Source organism: Mauremys reevesii, linkage group 1, assembly GCF_016161935.1.
Source record: "Mauremys reevesii isolate NIE-2019 linkage group 1, ASM1616193v1, whole genome shotgun sequence".
In the NCBI taxonomy this organism is placed as follows: Eukaryota; Metazoa; Chordata; order Testudines; family Geoemydidae; genus Mauremys; species Mauremys reevesii.
Window position 1 is genome coordinate 45684420 of NC_052623.1, and position 17353 is coordinate 45701772.

The 17353-nt window shown below is 38.1% G+C and overlaps 1 protein-coding gene and 2 long non-coding RNA genes across 5 annotated transcripts in view; 1 reads left to right on the forward strand and 2 right to left on the reverse strand.

The window, feature by feature from the left end:
- Positions 1–268: 268 nt before the first annotated feature.
- On the reverse strand, positions 269–1741 carry LOC120373755. The gene is made up of 2 exons (XR_005585694.1): positions 1218–1741; positions 269–1011 (listed from the first exon to the last, which is right to left on the reverse strand). It is a non-coding gene; the product is annotated as an uncharacterized LOC120373755 (long non-coding RNA).
- Positions 1742–1971: 230 nt separating this feature from the next.
- Positions 1972–17353, reverse strand: part of MICU2 (mitochondrial calcium uptake 2) — a 256675-nt gene continuing 241293 nt past the window's right edge. For all 3 annotated transcript variants that reach the window (XM_039492545.1, XM_039492554.1, XM_039492560.1), the window contains 5 exons: positions 15974–16071; positions 8062–8233; positions 7656–7764; positions 3989–4146; positions 1972–2795 (listed from right to left, as the gene is read on the reverse strand). In XM_039492545.1, coding sequence (XP_039348479.1) covers positions 2691–2795; positions 3989–4146; positions 7656–7764; positions 8062–8233; positions 15974–16071 — 642 coding nt within the window. In that variant the 3' untranslated portion in view covers positions 1972–2690. The remainder of the gene's footprint in view (positions 2796–3988; positions 4147–7655; positions 7765–8061; positions 8234–15973; positions 16072–17353) is intronic.
- LOC120373750 lies at positions 12022–13740 on the forward strand. Its single transcript, XR_005585688.1, has 2 exons — positions 12022–12304; positions 13447–13740. It is a non-coding gene; the product is annotated as an uncharacterized LOC120373750 (long non-coding RNA).

Here is a 17353-nt window from a genome sequence, read left to right on the forward strand (position 1 = left end):
CAGGGCTAGGAAAACATTTTCATCAGATGGATTTTTATTCCTGGTCTATTATCCCATTTCTTATTAAAAATTTCAGTATTCATCTGTAGGAAATAAAGATGCTACAGCTCTCATTTTCCTCTGAACTCTACCTTTAGATGTAACTTCTTAGAAACTCTGCTAAAAATGACTCAGATTTGAAATCTCGGTTTTTACTAACTTGCTGCCAAGACCTGACACTGCTGATTGCATATACCCAGCTACAAAAGAGGCATTAAACTTCTAGAGATGACAGAGCTGAACCAATTTATTTTTCATAAAGTAGTCATAAGAAAGAACATGCTTAGTAAACAAAGGAAGTCACACAACCAAAAAATTAAAACAGAATATTGAAAAATTTGTTAAAAAGTCACAGGATAAAAATGAAAATGAGTAACCTTTATCCCCCAAATTGCAACTTTTATTGGCTAAAATTATAAATAAATATAGCAAATCCAAAGGCTTCCTGCATTAAAGCTAGAACCTGAACAGAGGTGTAGTTGGGGTAATGCTCTTCTCCATTGTAAGGTGGGAGAAAGTATCTTGGGGAAACATGGGGCTGTTTGGTTATGTCCTATTTTTCCTGGCTCTGTTTTCAATGTCCTAGGAAGGGTGCTTTGGGAGCATGGTGGGCTCAAATTTCCTGTGGCTATAAGGAGAAATCTTCACATGGTTTATTTATTTTGGTTTTTTTGGCTGCTGTCAAAACAGTGCCCTAGCTTTGCCCCATTAGCTATCTTCCACTTAGGCAGTTATGGCCCCCCATCATCACAATATCTGAGCATCTCCCAAATATTTAAAAACAGAAATCTTCTTGTTGTCCATAACTCTGTGAGTTCAGTTTCTGAGTAAGGAATGGAGACATTTCAGAGTGTTTCATATCAGCCCTGTAGCTTCCTGGAGGCAGAACATGAGTCGTCATTGGTATCTGATTCTTAAGAAAGGCCATGCAGGATGGGTATGATGCTGCTTTGCTGGATGAGCTCTTCATGTCTATAGACAACAGGAGTACAAGTGTTATCTCTTTAACCATGCCATAGTCAGAAGTATGACAGTGATGCAGGATACTGGTAGCTGACGGGTGGCATTGCTGTTTTCTCCCTAGCGTCTCAATTAGCATGCTTAGGAAATAACACTGTTTGGGGGGCTGGGAGAGCTCCATCATTGAGCAATGGTTTCTTTAAGTATTGGTCTATTACCTCTTCTAGGGTGAGTAGTGATGATCTTGATGATCTCATATTAGGGGTCCATCGTGTTCTCCATCTCAGGGTGGTCCTGGTATCTAACTCCTCTGAAAGGCCCAGGAGCTTCCAAGCCAATGCAGTGAAGAGAAAACTACCTGGAGACTGGTGGACAGTCATGTTTAAAATGATGGCAGGTATTTGCTCACAGCCTGCCTTTTCTGAGACATGCTCACAAGACAGGCTGGGAAGTCTTAGTACAACAAAGGCAGACATTTTGGAAGGCTAAACTTTCTACTCTGGTTGGGACAAGCTAGGAAATGGGGTGAGAAGCCCCGAGCCTTTATAAACAGGACTACTTTCCAGCCTTCAGTAGATTGGGCAGGAAGGCTAATCTTGTCTCAGAGCCAAAGGAAACATCCGAAAACATATTACACATACACATAAACCTGTTCCTTCTGTCACTATTTAAGGCCTTGTATCTCATTATATGTTGTTTGTATTCTGAGGTAATAAATACTTTAATTTTTATTTATCTCTGTACTTACATTACGCTGCCTTGGTAACCTTGGGCTCCTGAGATAATGTAGGCTCACTATGACACCTTCGTTAAGATTAAAAAACCAGTTAGAAATAATTGTAGGACACAGATGGACAAAGGTAGTGTTCAGTTTGTTAAACACTGAACCACCAAGTTATGACTAAAGCAAGATGATTAAGACGACTGCAAGCAATATTGAGCACAATCTTAAAAAATGACAAAGGTCTTTACTTCAATCTTCTAATTTATTCTGTTTGTTGAGGAGGTCTTGAGCCTACTCACTTTCACAAAGAGTTTACAATTTTCAAAGCCTCTGTAAACAGTCTTAAATTTCCAGTTTTGATTGAGATATGTTAATTCTATTACCAAGACAGCAAACAAAAATACATTCATATGGATTACGGGCAGTTCATAATAGTGATGACACACAAAACAATACAGTCAAGCTTTCCTTTTTGATACCAAAATCTTGCATCTCCTAGGGATTGTGCAGGTAGTCTGTGCCTTTGTAACCCCCAATTCCTATAAAGGAAACATGGTAGGTACATTTTGGGTTGGACTATATTGCTGTATTACTGGTCTTCCATTCTCAGGTTGTAAATGCTATTTCTGCAGCACACTCAGCAAGTGACCAGTACTAAAACTCAGGTATCCCACATGCTAGAGAGCAGGGCCAGTCCCCACACAAGAATTCTGCTGATGTCCATTTTTGTAAACTTTAGCATTTCCTGGAATGAGTATACTTTTGTATGGAAGCTAGATGTCATAACAGTTCCACAGGCAAACCTGATTACACTGATAAATACTGTAAAATTATTGTATCAGAAATTGGATTCATTAAATATTTAAGTTGCATAAAAATTTACATACGATTTAGCCAGCATACAAACAAAAATACATGAAAACCCCAACCTCTGACATTTATAGTAATAAAAGAACAAGTAACTTATTTAGAAAGGGCTTTTCCCAGTTTGCTTCCAGACTTCTTTTGCTCCTTTAATGCTTTCTCTTTTCACACATTTCCAGTATCCTTGTACCCCTTGCTGTTGTGGTACCTGTTATCAACAATAACAACAAAGTTACATAGTTTTGTTCCATCTTTACATATAAAATACCTTCCCTATATTATGGCTGTTCAACACACAAAAGCATAGCAGCATCATAGTGCTACCCTTCCACAGTTCGTATGGATAATACTGAGTATCAGAATTAGCACAACATTGCATCCACACCAGCCAATCAGCATTCAGGCTTCCTCAATATGCTGAAATCCTCTTATTTTGCTGTACAGCCTGTGTTTCTCAGACAGGTGGACAGCTAATCTTGATTGGCTGGTGAAGGTCTTTTCTCTCCTGGTGGAAAATTTCATTATAAATTAGTATTAGGCCCAAACTGCAGTTCCAGTCTGGATTCAGACTTTTCCACTGATCACGGAGTTCAGATCTGGCATATCGGTTCATGTTTAGCTTTAACTATAACAGTTATATAAACTATAAATATATATATAGAAAGAATTAAAATAAATGCTGAACAAGTTTACATTCCCCAAATAAAACAAAAATACCATTGAGAGGCCAGTTCAACAAATATCTGCTCTTCCTCTTATTATGGATGTTCTCTTATATACCACCAATGAGCTAATACTTATCCTATAAGAGATACTCCAATTAGAATGATAAATTCAGATTATAGACCCTAATAAAAGAAATCAATTTGCTGCATAAAATGCCGATGTATCCCAGGATGTTAACCTGGGGGGAGTGATATGAAAGAGGAAGCATACTCAGCATGACTGGTATGCAGGTACACTTATTACAAACTCAGTGGCAGTTTCTTCTCTGAGATGCCTGCTTCAAAGAGTTCCTCAGTTCATGTCAGAAAGACATTCTCAGACACTGAATTCCAGATCCTTCAGAAGCATCTGAATGTTTAGGAGCAATGTGCATGCAAGGTAATAGGGTAGTTTTTCTTCAGTAATTGTTAGTAGTAGGAATCATCAGTTTTTAATGTTTTTTCCCTATCAACTAGTTTTGCCTTCACTTCTACAAATGTTAACACAGTAGAATTAAAAATTCCCAATGTTACACACATGCGTCTGATGAAGTGGGTATTCACCCACGAAAGCTTATGCTCCAATACATCTGTTAGTCTTTAAGGTGCCACAGGACTCTTTGTTAATATTTTTTGTGTAATTTACAGGCAGTTAAATACTTTCGTTGCAGATTTTAGACAACTCTAGTTTTGTTACCCTTAAGCCTCGATGCATCCTGTTCTTTAATACTCCCAGAAACTCTCCATGGCTGAGGCAATTATCTCCATCTAAATCAAAGATCTTGAAGACTGTGTCCAAAACGTTGTCTGAGAGCTCCTGTCCTGTTGCCACTTTCACAGCTCTCTTGAACTCAGCTAGTAAAAACGTAATGTTAATGTTAATACACAATGTGTAATAACACATTACAGAGACATGAAGAAAAACTACACACACACATAAATAGTGGGATTTCTGTACCAATTTATGATGTCTTCTGGGTATCCTAACCTATGGTATTTGGGATGTGTGAACTAGTAACTTATATTAGAAGACCTCATGCTCTTGAGCTTGCTTTGTATTTCAATGCAATCTTTGCTGCTTGTATTATGAGCTTTTAAAATAAATGATTTCTTCTGAAGCAACAAGAACAAATGGTAATCATTAATATTTGCTGAAAATAGCTGCACATTAAAAGAATTAACTACTTTTGGCTTACACCTGTGTATGTAGATTGCAAGGACTTAACCCACAAAGGTCTTATAAAAATACTAACATTTTATTTGGAATCAGTCTAATGCTAAATAATTCCATATTAAAATCTTTGTCTATAAGGCATTTTTTTCAAAGACACACTTCACTTCAATTGACAACTCCCTCAGCTATTTTTTTTTTTTTTTTTAAAACAGCCAGTAACTATCAGGCACTAAAAAGTGCGTTTACAGCACACGGGTTTATATGCTTTTTGAAGGAGGCTTTAGGAACTGGTCTGCCCTTTCTTGAATGAGTGGGAGAGAGGAAGGTTTAATGGACTTCATGGAAGAAGCAGCCACTATACCATTCTGGGCCTCCATTTCCCCCTCTATCTTTTGCCATCCTCTTTTCACATTTTTATTGTTATATATGTGTATTGTGGTACTGCCTACAGATCCTAGCCAGGGTCTAGGGTCCTAATGTGCTTCAGGCTGTATACACGTAATAAAAAAAACCAGATCCTGCCCCAAAGAACTTATAGTCCTAGCACATAAAAAACAACACACAGCTACAAAAAATATCTGGGGTGTGGGGAAGGAGATGAGGAGGAATGTGGAGGACAGGATAACACAGAAATGATTATGCTTAATACAATAAGCCGCAATCACAGCACACAAACTGCCTAGCTTAGGTCAAACGTTTTATAGGCATCATGGACAAGATGCGTTTTAAGGCGGGATCTGGAGAAGAATAATGAAGAAATAGTAGTTTTATGTATTTTTATGGGGAGCTCCTTCCATTTATAGCACACTGCTCCCACTAGGAGGGTCACATACTAAAATTGAGCCCCATCTTCACCAATGAATGCTGTTGGTAACCCTGAGCTAAAACCAGCTAGTTCTAAAGCACATTAGAGGAAGGGCTACTCATGACTTAGTTCTCAGTGACACAAACAAGTTGGTTTAAGCAGTAATTTAAGTTCCGCCACTAAGGGTTTGTCAACACAAACAGTTAGTTCATGTCAAGCTGGGGTGTTAATCTACCCTGTACTAGCATGCCGCTGAGTAACTGTCCGTGTGCACCCTGCTGAAGTGCATTAATAGTTCATTAATGCACTTTGATTACTCCTATTTCAAAGAGGACTGAATCAAAGCACCTTAAACTGCTAATGCACATCAGCAGAGTCCACACAGTCAGTCCATGGCAGGCTAGCACAGGCCAGATTCAGATCCCAGCTTGCTGTGAACTAAATTTTATTCTAGATAAGCCCTTAGCAATATTATTATTTATTATTTGTATTACGGTAGCACATAGGAGCCCCAGTTGTGAACCAGGACTGCATTGGGTTAGATGCAGTATAAATACAGAACAGAAAGTCAGATTAACCTCCATGCACAAAGGACTGTGCCAAAAACTAAAAGAGTGTATTCATTAAGCACTGTAAGTGTAGAAAAGCCCTAAGTTGCAATAAAGAGATGTTTGTCATTCTTTGTAATGATTACAACAGCATCTCCCTTCCTCAAAAACCTAGATATTTGATTGTGAGAAAATTTTTGATACTGTGATACTGGCCAGAAAGGGTTAAGTATCCTGCAGGATAAATGACCCAAATTCAACCTTTGGGGACATACTAGTAGATAATGTTTGTGTTTTTGTGTGTTTACATCAGGGCGGGATTAAGGCAGGGGCTTTAGGGGCTGCAACCCAGGGCCCTGGCTCAAGGCGGGGCCCACAAAAATAAATCACAGGCAGATATCTCCAACTCTGGGCCGCTAAAAGTCCCGCAGTGCAGCAGGGTGGTCAGGCAGGCTGCCTGCATGCTGTGGCCCCACACTGCCTGGCTGTAGCTTGCACCTCGCACCCTCTCCTCCACCCCAACCCCCTGCCCCAGATCAGAATCCCCCTCCTGCACTCAAACTCCCTCCCAGACCCCACGCCCCCGCTGCATCTCAATACCCTGCCCCAGCCCCAGCCCAGGAAAAAGACTTGTATACAGGGGCCCCACAAAATCTAATAGACCCAGGTCCGCAGGGGAGTTAATTCAGCTCTGGGTTACATACATATTGTCAGAGGTTAACAGTGTAACTGAATATCTCGCGTCTATGCTGTATTCTCTTAATTCAGAGATCAAAAGGAGATCTGACCATTTAAATGAACTGTAAATTTAGTGATAACATTATATTGATTTCCTCTTTTAAGTATATAGCAAATCACCTGCAAATGGTGGAAAACAGGCCTTATGTTAATCTGGTGATGCTTAGGAAATAGGTCTACTTCAGAGTCTGGATGATTGCCTATTGTTCACCTAAGGACTCCAAGCTGTCAAGAGAAGGCCTGGAACTGTATTTAAAAAACCCTTGGGTCCTGATCCTTTTTATCTCAGATCTGCTTGATGCTTTATGCAGGGGAAGCTTAAGTCCTAAGACTGAGATCTCCAGTCCCACCTGGATCACCCTGGATATGAACATTGGACTGAATCTACAGACTAATTCTAAGAAATCTTGTAACTCCAAAGCTCACCATTTCTGCTATGAAACTGATCTCAGAACTGTACTCATGTCTGTATGTATACTGATCTTTTAACCACTACTCACTCTTTTCTTTTTAATAAATTTCAATTTAATTAATAAGAATTGGCTGTAGAGTGTACTTGGGTAAGATCTGGAATATTCATTAACTTGGGAGGTAATGTGTCCAATCCTTTGGGATTGGTAGAACTTTCATATTTAACTTGGCTGTCTGGGAGGGAACCCGAAGGCTGAATTACTTTTAAGGGAACTTTGTTTTGGCTTCTGGGTAACCAATAAGATACAGAAGCTGTTTTGTGCTATCTTGGCAAATCTAAGTATTGGAATATCCACCAGCTTTGGGGATTGTCTGCCCCATTCTTTGCACTTTGCCCTAATTGAGTAACCGCAGTGTGCCCCCCCGCCCCACAACCCTGGTCACAGATACACTTAGGTGTCACTAAATAAGTTCAAACTCTTGTGGGTGATTCTGTGAATACTATATTACAGAACACATCAGAATTTAGACATCTTAATAACTTGTGGTTATAAATGCTACTATTCTTTGTGCAAGTTAAATTAATTTGTAATAAAATTTTAATACGATAGTTTTTGGAGTCGACAATGCTAATGTTTGAGATAACTTATTCACACAATCTCTATGCAGTATACTTTCTACTACTTACCCAATTTAACAGGACGATTAGCTACAGTAAACATTTGCATGGCAATAGAAAAGTCTTCTAAGCGATTTGTAAACTGGCAAAATGTCTTGAATTCATCCAAGCTGATATTCTAGAGTACCAAATAATTCAAATTAGGTTTGTTAGATAATAAATCCAGAAACAAGTAGGTCTATTTCCTTAGAGTTCTAGTATTTAGATATTACTGTGGTTATCACCTTTTATATTTCTATTTTCTAGTTATCAAACAATCATCATGTTTATGGATAGCAAAATTAAATCTGAAAGATTGCAAGAACTCCTCTATTTGAAAATAACCATATTTTTAGTATATACTTATCTATCAGAAACTTGCACTTGAACTTAAAATAAGAAAGCAAAACAAAAATAATATATTCTATGTACCAACCTCTCCTGCTTGGATTCTCTCTTTCACATTTTGCCAGTAAATTTCATTGTTTTCCTCATCAGTGAAATACAATAACCATTCTGCAAAGTCCTCTTTTCTCATGAAGTTCAGACCCTTTGAAAACTGTATGAATTCCATTTCTTGCACCTCTGTTTGTAAATTTTCCATAAATCTAAATGTAAAGAAATACAGTGAAATACATAAAATAACCACAAGTTAGTACTATTAATACTAAACTAGTTACTCAACTCAGTAGAAGAAATAGTAACATTTTAAAATCTATAACTATCCACCGACAAATATTACAATCATGTTAACTGTTTAATATGTCAAAGATACAGTTTTACCTGTGCATGTAAATGTTTCAATGCCGGGTTTCAGTAATTATACCACTAGGGTGCTCTCTAAGTCTATGTACATTCATGGATGTTGCAGTCAGTGTTACATTAGTGAACAACAATTACCCGGAGAAGAGAAAATGCAGCAAAGTGTGTATGCGTATATAAAGATTATGTGAACCTTAGATGGCCAGCCAGTAACAAGATAATTTAATGCAAAGGGACTGACCTGGTAAATATAGGTTATGGACTAAAATGTGGTTTATGCAATTTAATGTTAAAAACTGTGGGATGAGAGAATTGGACAATGGCTAAAGATATTATACCCTAACAGTCAAGCCACAAGATTCCTGATCATGAAAAGGTGATAGAAGAAAGAAACTTAAAACTATCAATACAGGGCAGCACAGGTAATTAAAGGCCTCAGACGTTATGAGAGGCTTGGTAAATCAGGTAAATATTAATTAGAAAATGGATTAAGAGGAAATATGATTGGCATGAAAACAGTGCTGAAAGTTACAGAAAATATGATGTCACAGCTATTTGGGAAGGTGACAAGACAACAAACAAGAGCACCATCTGATGTAGGAAGGCATGAACATTAAGGGATTTAGGAGATTATTTCCCCCATAAAAGATCCATGAAACAGGCTACAATTGGCAGCAATAGAAACTACAACTGTAAATATAAGCGTGGCTTTGAGTTTACTTATTTTGGACAAGATAATCACAGGGTGGAGGAGGGTTCATTTCTGGCCTTAAAATCTAGGAATCTGGGGAGGTGTCACACACTTAACAGAATTTCCAAATATCTTTTCTTTCCTATTTTGTTAATTTTCATTTTATTTCTGTTGCCCACATCCCTAAGTAGTTACATTTTTGTTGGAAATATAAGATAAAAGGGCACTTATTCCCAACAATTTGTCTCTCCCTGTGCTTTCTTCTCAATGTCCACAGGTTCTAACAAGAACTTGGTTTTACTGAGTTGCAATAACTACAGAGAAGCTGAAATACAGTAAATTTATACTAGAACAAAGTAATTACTTGGAGAATAGAGTAGCAAGGAAAGTGACTGTGCAGCAAATACTGGTAGAGGCTCCTTTGCTTATCAGTGTTTGCATGGCCTCATTGTATTTGAATTCTTTCTTGAATCTAAGGCATTTTAGTCAGTAGAGCTATCTTTAGTTCTTTAATGAGATCACTTGGACAATTAGCAGCTTGGAGCTCTGTGTTGTCTGTAGGGGGATATGTCAAGATTGCTTTGCAACATAAGCTCTCTCTTGTATTTTCCTCCACATAATTAGTGCTGCATAAGCAAGTGGGTGCATGAATAATGCTTCATTGCTCAGGACATGCAGGTGAAAGAAAGATAGACACTGGAATGGATTTTAAGCAGTAGGCTACAACTTCATTAACTCAACACTGTGTAGGGGTGGTACATACTCACCCCCTCTCACATATCATTTAACTGGATCCAGTGTGGAGTTAGAGGTCTCCCACCATATAAGCAATAACCTGGGGTAGACCCCAGGATTCAGCTCGTTCTGAGTCCTCTAGCTCTCCCACCCTTAAGGGGGAATACAGAGTATCCAAGTGGGGACGTCCCTCAGTCTGTGAAGACTTCAGGTCTCCCTTCTCCCCAGAGGCACAAGATTCACCAGCAAAAATCCTGAGTCTCATTTATCTCTGGGAGCTGGCCCTTTTAGCTCTTATCTACAACTGACACGGGCTGCAAGATGTGACAAACTACACATTCCTATAATAGCTTTTAATATTAGACCTCCAAATCCTATTCTTCTTTACCTCAGCTGTGCTTCCACAATTTGCTGTGAGGAGGGCAAAAATCCACCATCAATTTTCCCCAATGGGAAAAAATTCTTTTCTTATCCCAAAACACAGGCAACCAGTCAGGTCCTCAGTATCCTGGAAATACAGCTTGCTATCTACAACTAAAGAGAGGGGGGGCAGGGTAGGCAAAGAGGCAAGGGGCTCCTGCAGCCCAGAGAAACGTTTAAATTGTTGGGGGAAGCACAGGCGCCAATCAGCTCCCACTCTACCCTCAGCCAGCCAACAGGATGCAGTGAATCTGAGGAGAAGGGGAAGTCTGGTGTTTTCAGGGAATGTGCTCCCCTCCCTCTCACAGTGGCAGCATCCCTCCTGACCCACGGAGCTGGAGATGTGGTTGTGATACTTGGGTGTACAAATTGACTTTAATTACAATCTGAATTGGTAAAAAGAGAGTAAAGGTCTATGAATTGTTACAATAATTTGTTATAGAAAACGGTTTCTCAGGCATGGGCTCTCTCCCCTCCACCTCCCTTTGGGGACAGAGCATTCTTCCTGCAGTGGGGCCAACCATCCCCCCTACTGAAATGGGGTGGATTATCTATTTAGATGTAAGGAATTCAGTAAGTATTGCATTTCAAGCTAGTAGGTTTACTCTTGGCGTGCTGGAGTGAGAAGATTTCATGCAGTACCAAATATTTCGCAGAGCAGCAGCTGAATAATGCAATTTAAAATTCAAATGTGATATTTCCCCATATTTTGAGTTATCAGTGTATGGCTCATCACATCGGGGCATTTTTATTACCAGATGTGAGAGCTAAAATCCTAATGAGTTGGTTTTTTTTATTTTTTAGTAACACTTTTTGAGAAGTATCTAGCTAGGAAGGAAATCTTGGTAGCTTGATAACATTTATATGACTAAGACACTTGATTGTGGGTGTTTTTCTATGTACCTCCTAGGTCTCTGGTTGCATTTGTTCAAAATAATGATTCACAGCTAAAGAGAGTTATGATCCCCTAAACACTGCTTAGTTTTGAGAAAACATTACGAAGGGACAAAATAAACTTTAGGGGTAAAATCCTAGCTCCACTGAAATCAATGGGAGCTTTGCCATTGACTTCAGTAGGGCCAGGATTTCACCATAGGAACAGAGGGCAAGATTCTGACCTCAGATAGTCAGTGTAAATCCAGATTAATCCACTGCAGTCAAGGAAATTTCTGTTACAGTGGTGTAAAAGTAATCAGAATCAAGGGCAGAGTTTAAAAAATGTATAAGAGAAATCAATAATTTACAAGAGGGAAGGAGGCAGGGAGAAGACAGTACTTTATTTCATCTAGCCTGTTATCCATAGTCTTCAAAATGCACATGTTTAAGACCAACAGCCAAATTTGTTATTAATTATTTGAGATATCGTAGCATCCAGAATCCCCAGTCAGGATTGGGACTCATTTTGCAAGGTACTTGTCACCCACATAGAAAGATACAGTGCCTACAAATCCTTGGTAACTCACTTTTAAATGGAAGTGAAAGTAAAGTGAAACCTCAAGGCTTTACAGATTCACCCACCAACCTGGGATTTTGAAATACAATACTAGCTTTGTACTTTCCTTATGGTAAACAAAATAGCAAAATGAAACACAAAGGAAAAATTAGGGAAAGTTTTCCTTCCTATAATTTTGTTTCTGTACTTCAGAATGTTTGTACAACACCAACATTCTAAGGCTGCACTGTCTAGCAGTTACAAGACTCCTATCTAGGAATGAAGTCTCATCTCCTGAAAAAGGACCAACTGATACAAAGGCTGCTGCCCGCTTAACCTAGCAACAAAGGTTGCCATGGACACATCACCTTGGTGTTCCACTCTGCACTGACTCCCCATAGTACACCGAGTCCAGTTCAGGAATTGCTAACATTCAAATACCTCTCTGCTTTATGAGACTGTCCTGAGCTACCAGTAAGATCACCTCTCCCTTTGCAACCTTGACCATCCATAACAGCTGAGTTCTACCAGAATCATGAAACTATCAATGAGTAAAGGGAGTCTCACGATGGCTAGACACAGAATTTTCACTTTTTCACAGGAGCTGGATCTACACTATTGAACTCACTCCTACTGCAGGTAAGAATGATCATGGAGCTCACCAGTTTCAGAGCCAAATGTAAAACTCACTTCTTTGATTTAGCTTTTCCTCAACAAGTTCTCAGTACAACCACAGTCACTCACTCACACTTACAAACAACTCCCTAGAAACAAATCAAGCCATTCCTCCTACTGGCTGAGAAGGAAGGAAGAGAGATACATTGTTATAGTTTTCTCTATTATTAAATACTTTGGAGGTGCTCTGGTTCTACCATGAGGAGTCCATATAAGTACCTAGATAGACAGGGTCAGACCTGAGTTCTATTCCCATTTCTGTCACTAACTCACTATCACACTCTGGACAATTATTATGTAGCCTTTCCATGTTTTGGTTTCCTTACTTGTAAAAGAATGATAATACCTCTGCCTATAAAAATCACTTTGAAATCCTCAGAGGAAAATTCTGAACAAGTGTAAACTACCCTCATGATATAAGTAATTTGATTAGCTTTTTTTGCAACTGCATCAATTGTATACTCATTCAATTTGTGATCTACTGTAACACTCAGATCCTTTTCTGCAGTACAGCCGGTATTACCCAGCCATTTTGTAGTTGTGCAATTGATTTTTCTTTTCTATGAGTAGTACTTTACACTTATCTTTATTGAATTTCATCTTGTTGATTTCAGACCAATTCTCCAATTTGTCAAGGTCATTTTGAATTCTAATCCTGGCCTCCAAAGTGCTACAACCCCTCCCAGACTGATGTAATCCACACATTTTATAAGCATGCTCTCCATTCCTTTATCCAAGTCATTTAATGAAAATACTGAATGGTACTGGATTGAGGACCCTGCCGGTAAACAGGGTGAAATTTCATGAAGAAAGTACAATAGAAACCTGTTTATTGAGCTTCCATTATCCAGCTCTCTGTATACTCGAACTGGACAGCAGGGCTCGGGCTGACAGGGTGGACAGTCCGAGCCCCGCCCTTTCTCCGGATTAGTTTATTTTTTGATTATCCGATCTGGCCATGGTCCCAATTACATCAAATAAACAAGATTCCACCATATTCCCTTTTATTTTTGAGAAATCTAAAGCACACGGATTATTTTATATATAACTGGTGTGACAGGTTTTAATGTGTCTTAATCAAATCTAATCATTCCTACTTTTTCTAGGTGCTGCACTGATCAGTGAAAAGACTTTCTAGCAACAACTTGGAAAATGATAAAAGCATTTACCATCATTATTTTTTCCTTTTGACAATGATCTATGTCTGTATAGCTCATCAGTCATGTCTTGTAAAAACAGCATGGCACTTTGATCCAACAGCTAACAATAGCTTCCCGTGTGAGGTAAAATGTTGTGAGAGGCCATCAGATAGAAATCACATTTTCCTTGAACAATAGGAACCCAGAAATGATGTGCTTGATTTACTTGCAAATAAAATCATGTGAAAAGTGATATCTCCACACAGGTTAAAAAGACACTGATCCTTTTATTCACCTTTCTATGTGTTAAACAAACTTCACTGTCATGTGGCAACTTAAATGGAGTGTATATGCAGTGATAAAGAGGCACATTCCACCTCTATGAAAAATAACTGCCACTGTTGAAAAATTACCTGCATTAAACCTTACACTTATCCCACAAAGCTTAAGAGCAAGATGTGGGAGTTTGATTTTGATTACAGGTCTCTATTTGTGTGGTAGGCAAAGGTCTTTAACCTACATTTTCTGAATGTACTAGGTACATAGTTTTATCAATGTCATTCCTCATTGGGTCAATGCAGGATTTTATCTAAAACATGAGGCATTCCAGTTTACACTATATATGCAAACACAACCTTTTACTGGTGCTCTCTGTCCTTTGTTTCATTAAGAGGGCCTACTGTATTTATAAAGAAGGTAGCTGCAGACATGCTAAACTTATTTTACTCATTTAGCGTTCTATTGAGTCAAGAGCTTCAAAAGAGAGAAGTTTATTTATTTATTTGAAGACTGGTACGTGCCTCAGTCAGTGGAGTAGAAACACTTTATAGTGTAAGGAGAAATGCCACTCTCCCCTTTTTTGTTCTGGCTTTTCCTAAACCTCAACTGATCGCAACATTTTTTACTAAGTTCAGGGCTGACTGATTCCACTGCAGCTGGACATAAATCAGGCTATCCATTTTATGTTGCTACTTTTTTAGCAGATTATGAACTACCTATTACATTTGAAGAAAATGGAACATTAGTGAAAATAATCTTGTCCCCTTTTAGGTGTGAAAGCACTTAAGTTGTTGTGACGTAAAAACTTGGTGCTCAATAGTATATATGCAAATGTGGTTTCAGCAATTAGTATCAAATCAGGACATGTATATTCCAGAGTAATAGAGGGTCTTAACTGGTTATTTCTTTAAAACCCAGAAGTGTTGGGGATTGCTGTTACACACAAGAAGCTATGTTGATGTTTTAAGCTCTGATTATTTCTTCCAGTCACACATGCTGCTGGGCTGTCAAGTTGAGAGGGGACAAAGCAAGAGATTCTGCATTAAGATTTATGTGAGCATCTTTCTGACATCACAACATGACTATGTTGTTTCAGCCCATATTGGGTATCTGTAGTGGCCACAGGTGAAGTTACAAAACTGAGAGATGAGTCCATTACATTTTGTTGGCATTACCAGATCAAATTATGGAGGCTCTTCACTTGACAGCCCAGATGAGGAGTCTCCCCATTCCCCATACAAAGAAAGGACTGTTTTGGCCTTGTAACATTTGCTATGACCAGTATGTCAGTCATCACAGATTAGGGGGTGCACACACATACACAATTAGTAACAATGGCACATCATAGCAATAAGTAATGGAGTCTCTAGTTAAATAATTACAATCCTTATTTTGTGTTTTATAAACAGAATGATTGACCTATATTATTCTTACAGCTTTTTTCATTAATTTCTGGCTTTCAGTATAAGACTGGTAAAGAGATTCTTTGTGACATACGAGAATAAAATATTTTGCACATTGAAAGATCTGAAGTCACACATTTCAGAGAGTAATGTTTCACAATATTCCATAGCAGTTTCAAATGGATATGGTGTTCTTCGCTTTCTGTCCTAAAATTGTATACTGTGCTGAATCACTGTTAGGCAGCTGCATGGTTCCACTGCAAGAACATTTCAATTGGTGACATGATTCCTGTATATGTAAAGTTTGTAAAGCTCCTTCTAATTCTTTGGGACAAAACATACTATTTAAATGTACTATTTAAATTATTCTGGAGAGTAGGGACAGCAACTGTGGCAGTGGAAGGCAAAATTTCTCAGGGCTTGTCTACAAAGCGCCAGCAAAGAGCACTGGAGGGGGGTGATTTGGAAAGTACTGGATCATGTTATGCTCTACTTGCCTAACGTAGATCCTGCTGGTGTGCACTAAAAGGTACCTAGTTTGTGTTAACATAACCCTTGAAACAGAATGCAAACTAGGTATCTTTTAGAGCATGCCTACAAGGTCTACACAGGGCAATTAGAGTGCAGCTTGTTAGTGTGCTTTACAAATCATGCTTTGCTGCACTGTGTAGAAAAGCCCTCATTTTTCTTCAGATTGATGTGCATTGGCTGATACGAGTTTGACCAAACAGGAACAAACTCATCACTACTCAAACGTGGAACTTATAAGAATGACTACTATCAATGAATGACAACTAGTATTTGTAAACTACCTGCAAAACTCAGAATAGTGAAGCTTCTCCTTTCCTGCTCTTCCAAAGAAGTGCACCAGCAATGTTGTATTAACAGCGGAGTCTTCCAATTCTGGTTCCTACAAACAAAAAATAAACTTGTATAATTAATTACTAACAATTCAACACAAAATTGATAATGCATATTTGAACTGGAGTTTCCCAGAAGTCACTTGTAATTTAGTTATTGTTCTTGCAGACAGTATTTCGAGAATTCCAAAGCAAAACTGAATGGTTCTCTGCCAAGCTGAACTCTGACCTCTGTGTCCAATGTTCTGCTCCTGATATCAAGAACAGTAGCTAAATGCTGATCAACCAGCAAACACAAGTTTCCATTTCAATGGTAAAAAGGTTATCAAGGAAATAATTGGAGATAATTATGGGTTACCCAAGAAACAGAAATCTCCCTCTGATTTTATTCCCTATTATTACTGATAATACAGTAATTTGCAAAATTTTAAAATCTATATACTGTATTGCTTTTCATACTCAAAATCTTAACACCTTCCTGTTACAGGTTTCTTTCCCTTATTCACAATCATATGTTGCTTAGAACATGCAGCATCTACCTGAACTTGGCAAAGTAACCTGGCAATATTTACTCAAAATAAAATTATGGTCCACAGTATGTCTCTTTGACATACTGTGATTCAAGTGCAAATTTCCCATTAAAAGAACCATTTGGGATAGGAAATAACAGCTGTCTTTGAAAAAAAGATTGTTTTCCAGTTTTATACATGTTTTGAATTAAACTCTGTAATTGCCATGAAATCAGATAGCATGCTAATATCCACTTTAATGTTACAGCACAACATACTTTTCTATATTCTTTGTTATTAGTTACTGATAAAATTGCTGGTTAGCTATTCAGCAAGCTTAACTTTTAGGTTAATATTGTCTTTCAAATCAATTTAACATTCAGATAAAAACAATTTTCAGCTAATTCATCTGGATTGGTTTGGGAACCTTCAGCTCCAGCAAAACGCAAAGTCTGATTTGTAACAAACTCATAAATTAGTCTGAAACACACACATATAAAAAGTAGAATACAAACATTTACATTTATGCATTCAAGCATTATGTATGTTTTTATATTGTTATAAGGCTGTTTGTTTTCTGTAGAGCTATTTTTTTTCCAGAAGAAGAAAAAATTATACAGTAAAAGAATAAGCTGTTAGAGAAAATTGAGATTAACAAAGAATACACTTCAGCTCAACTACTGCATCTTTATAAAGCCTAAAACCACACAATGTGCTGGATTTCTATGTTTTATTCTTCTTTCACCACTAGCATAGTGGCTTTTCTTTGAACATAACAAAACACTAAGCAACATGAAGGGAGATTTTTTTGGAAGTCCACAGG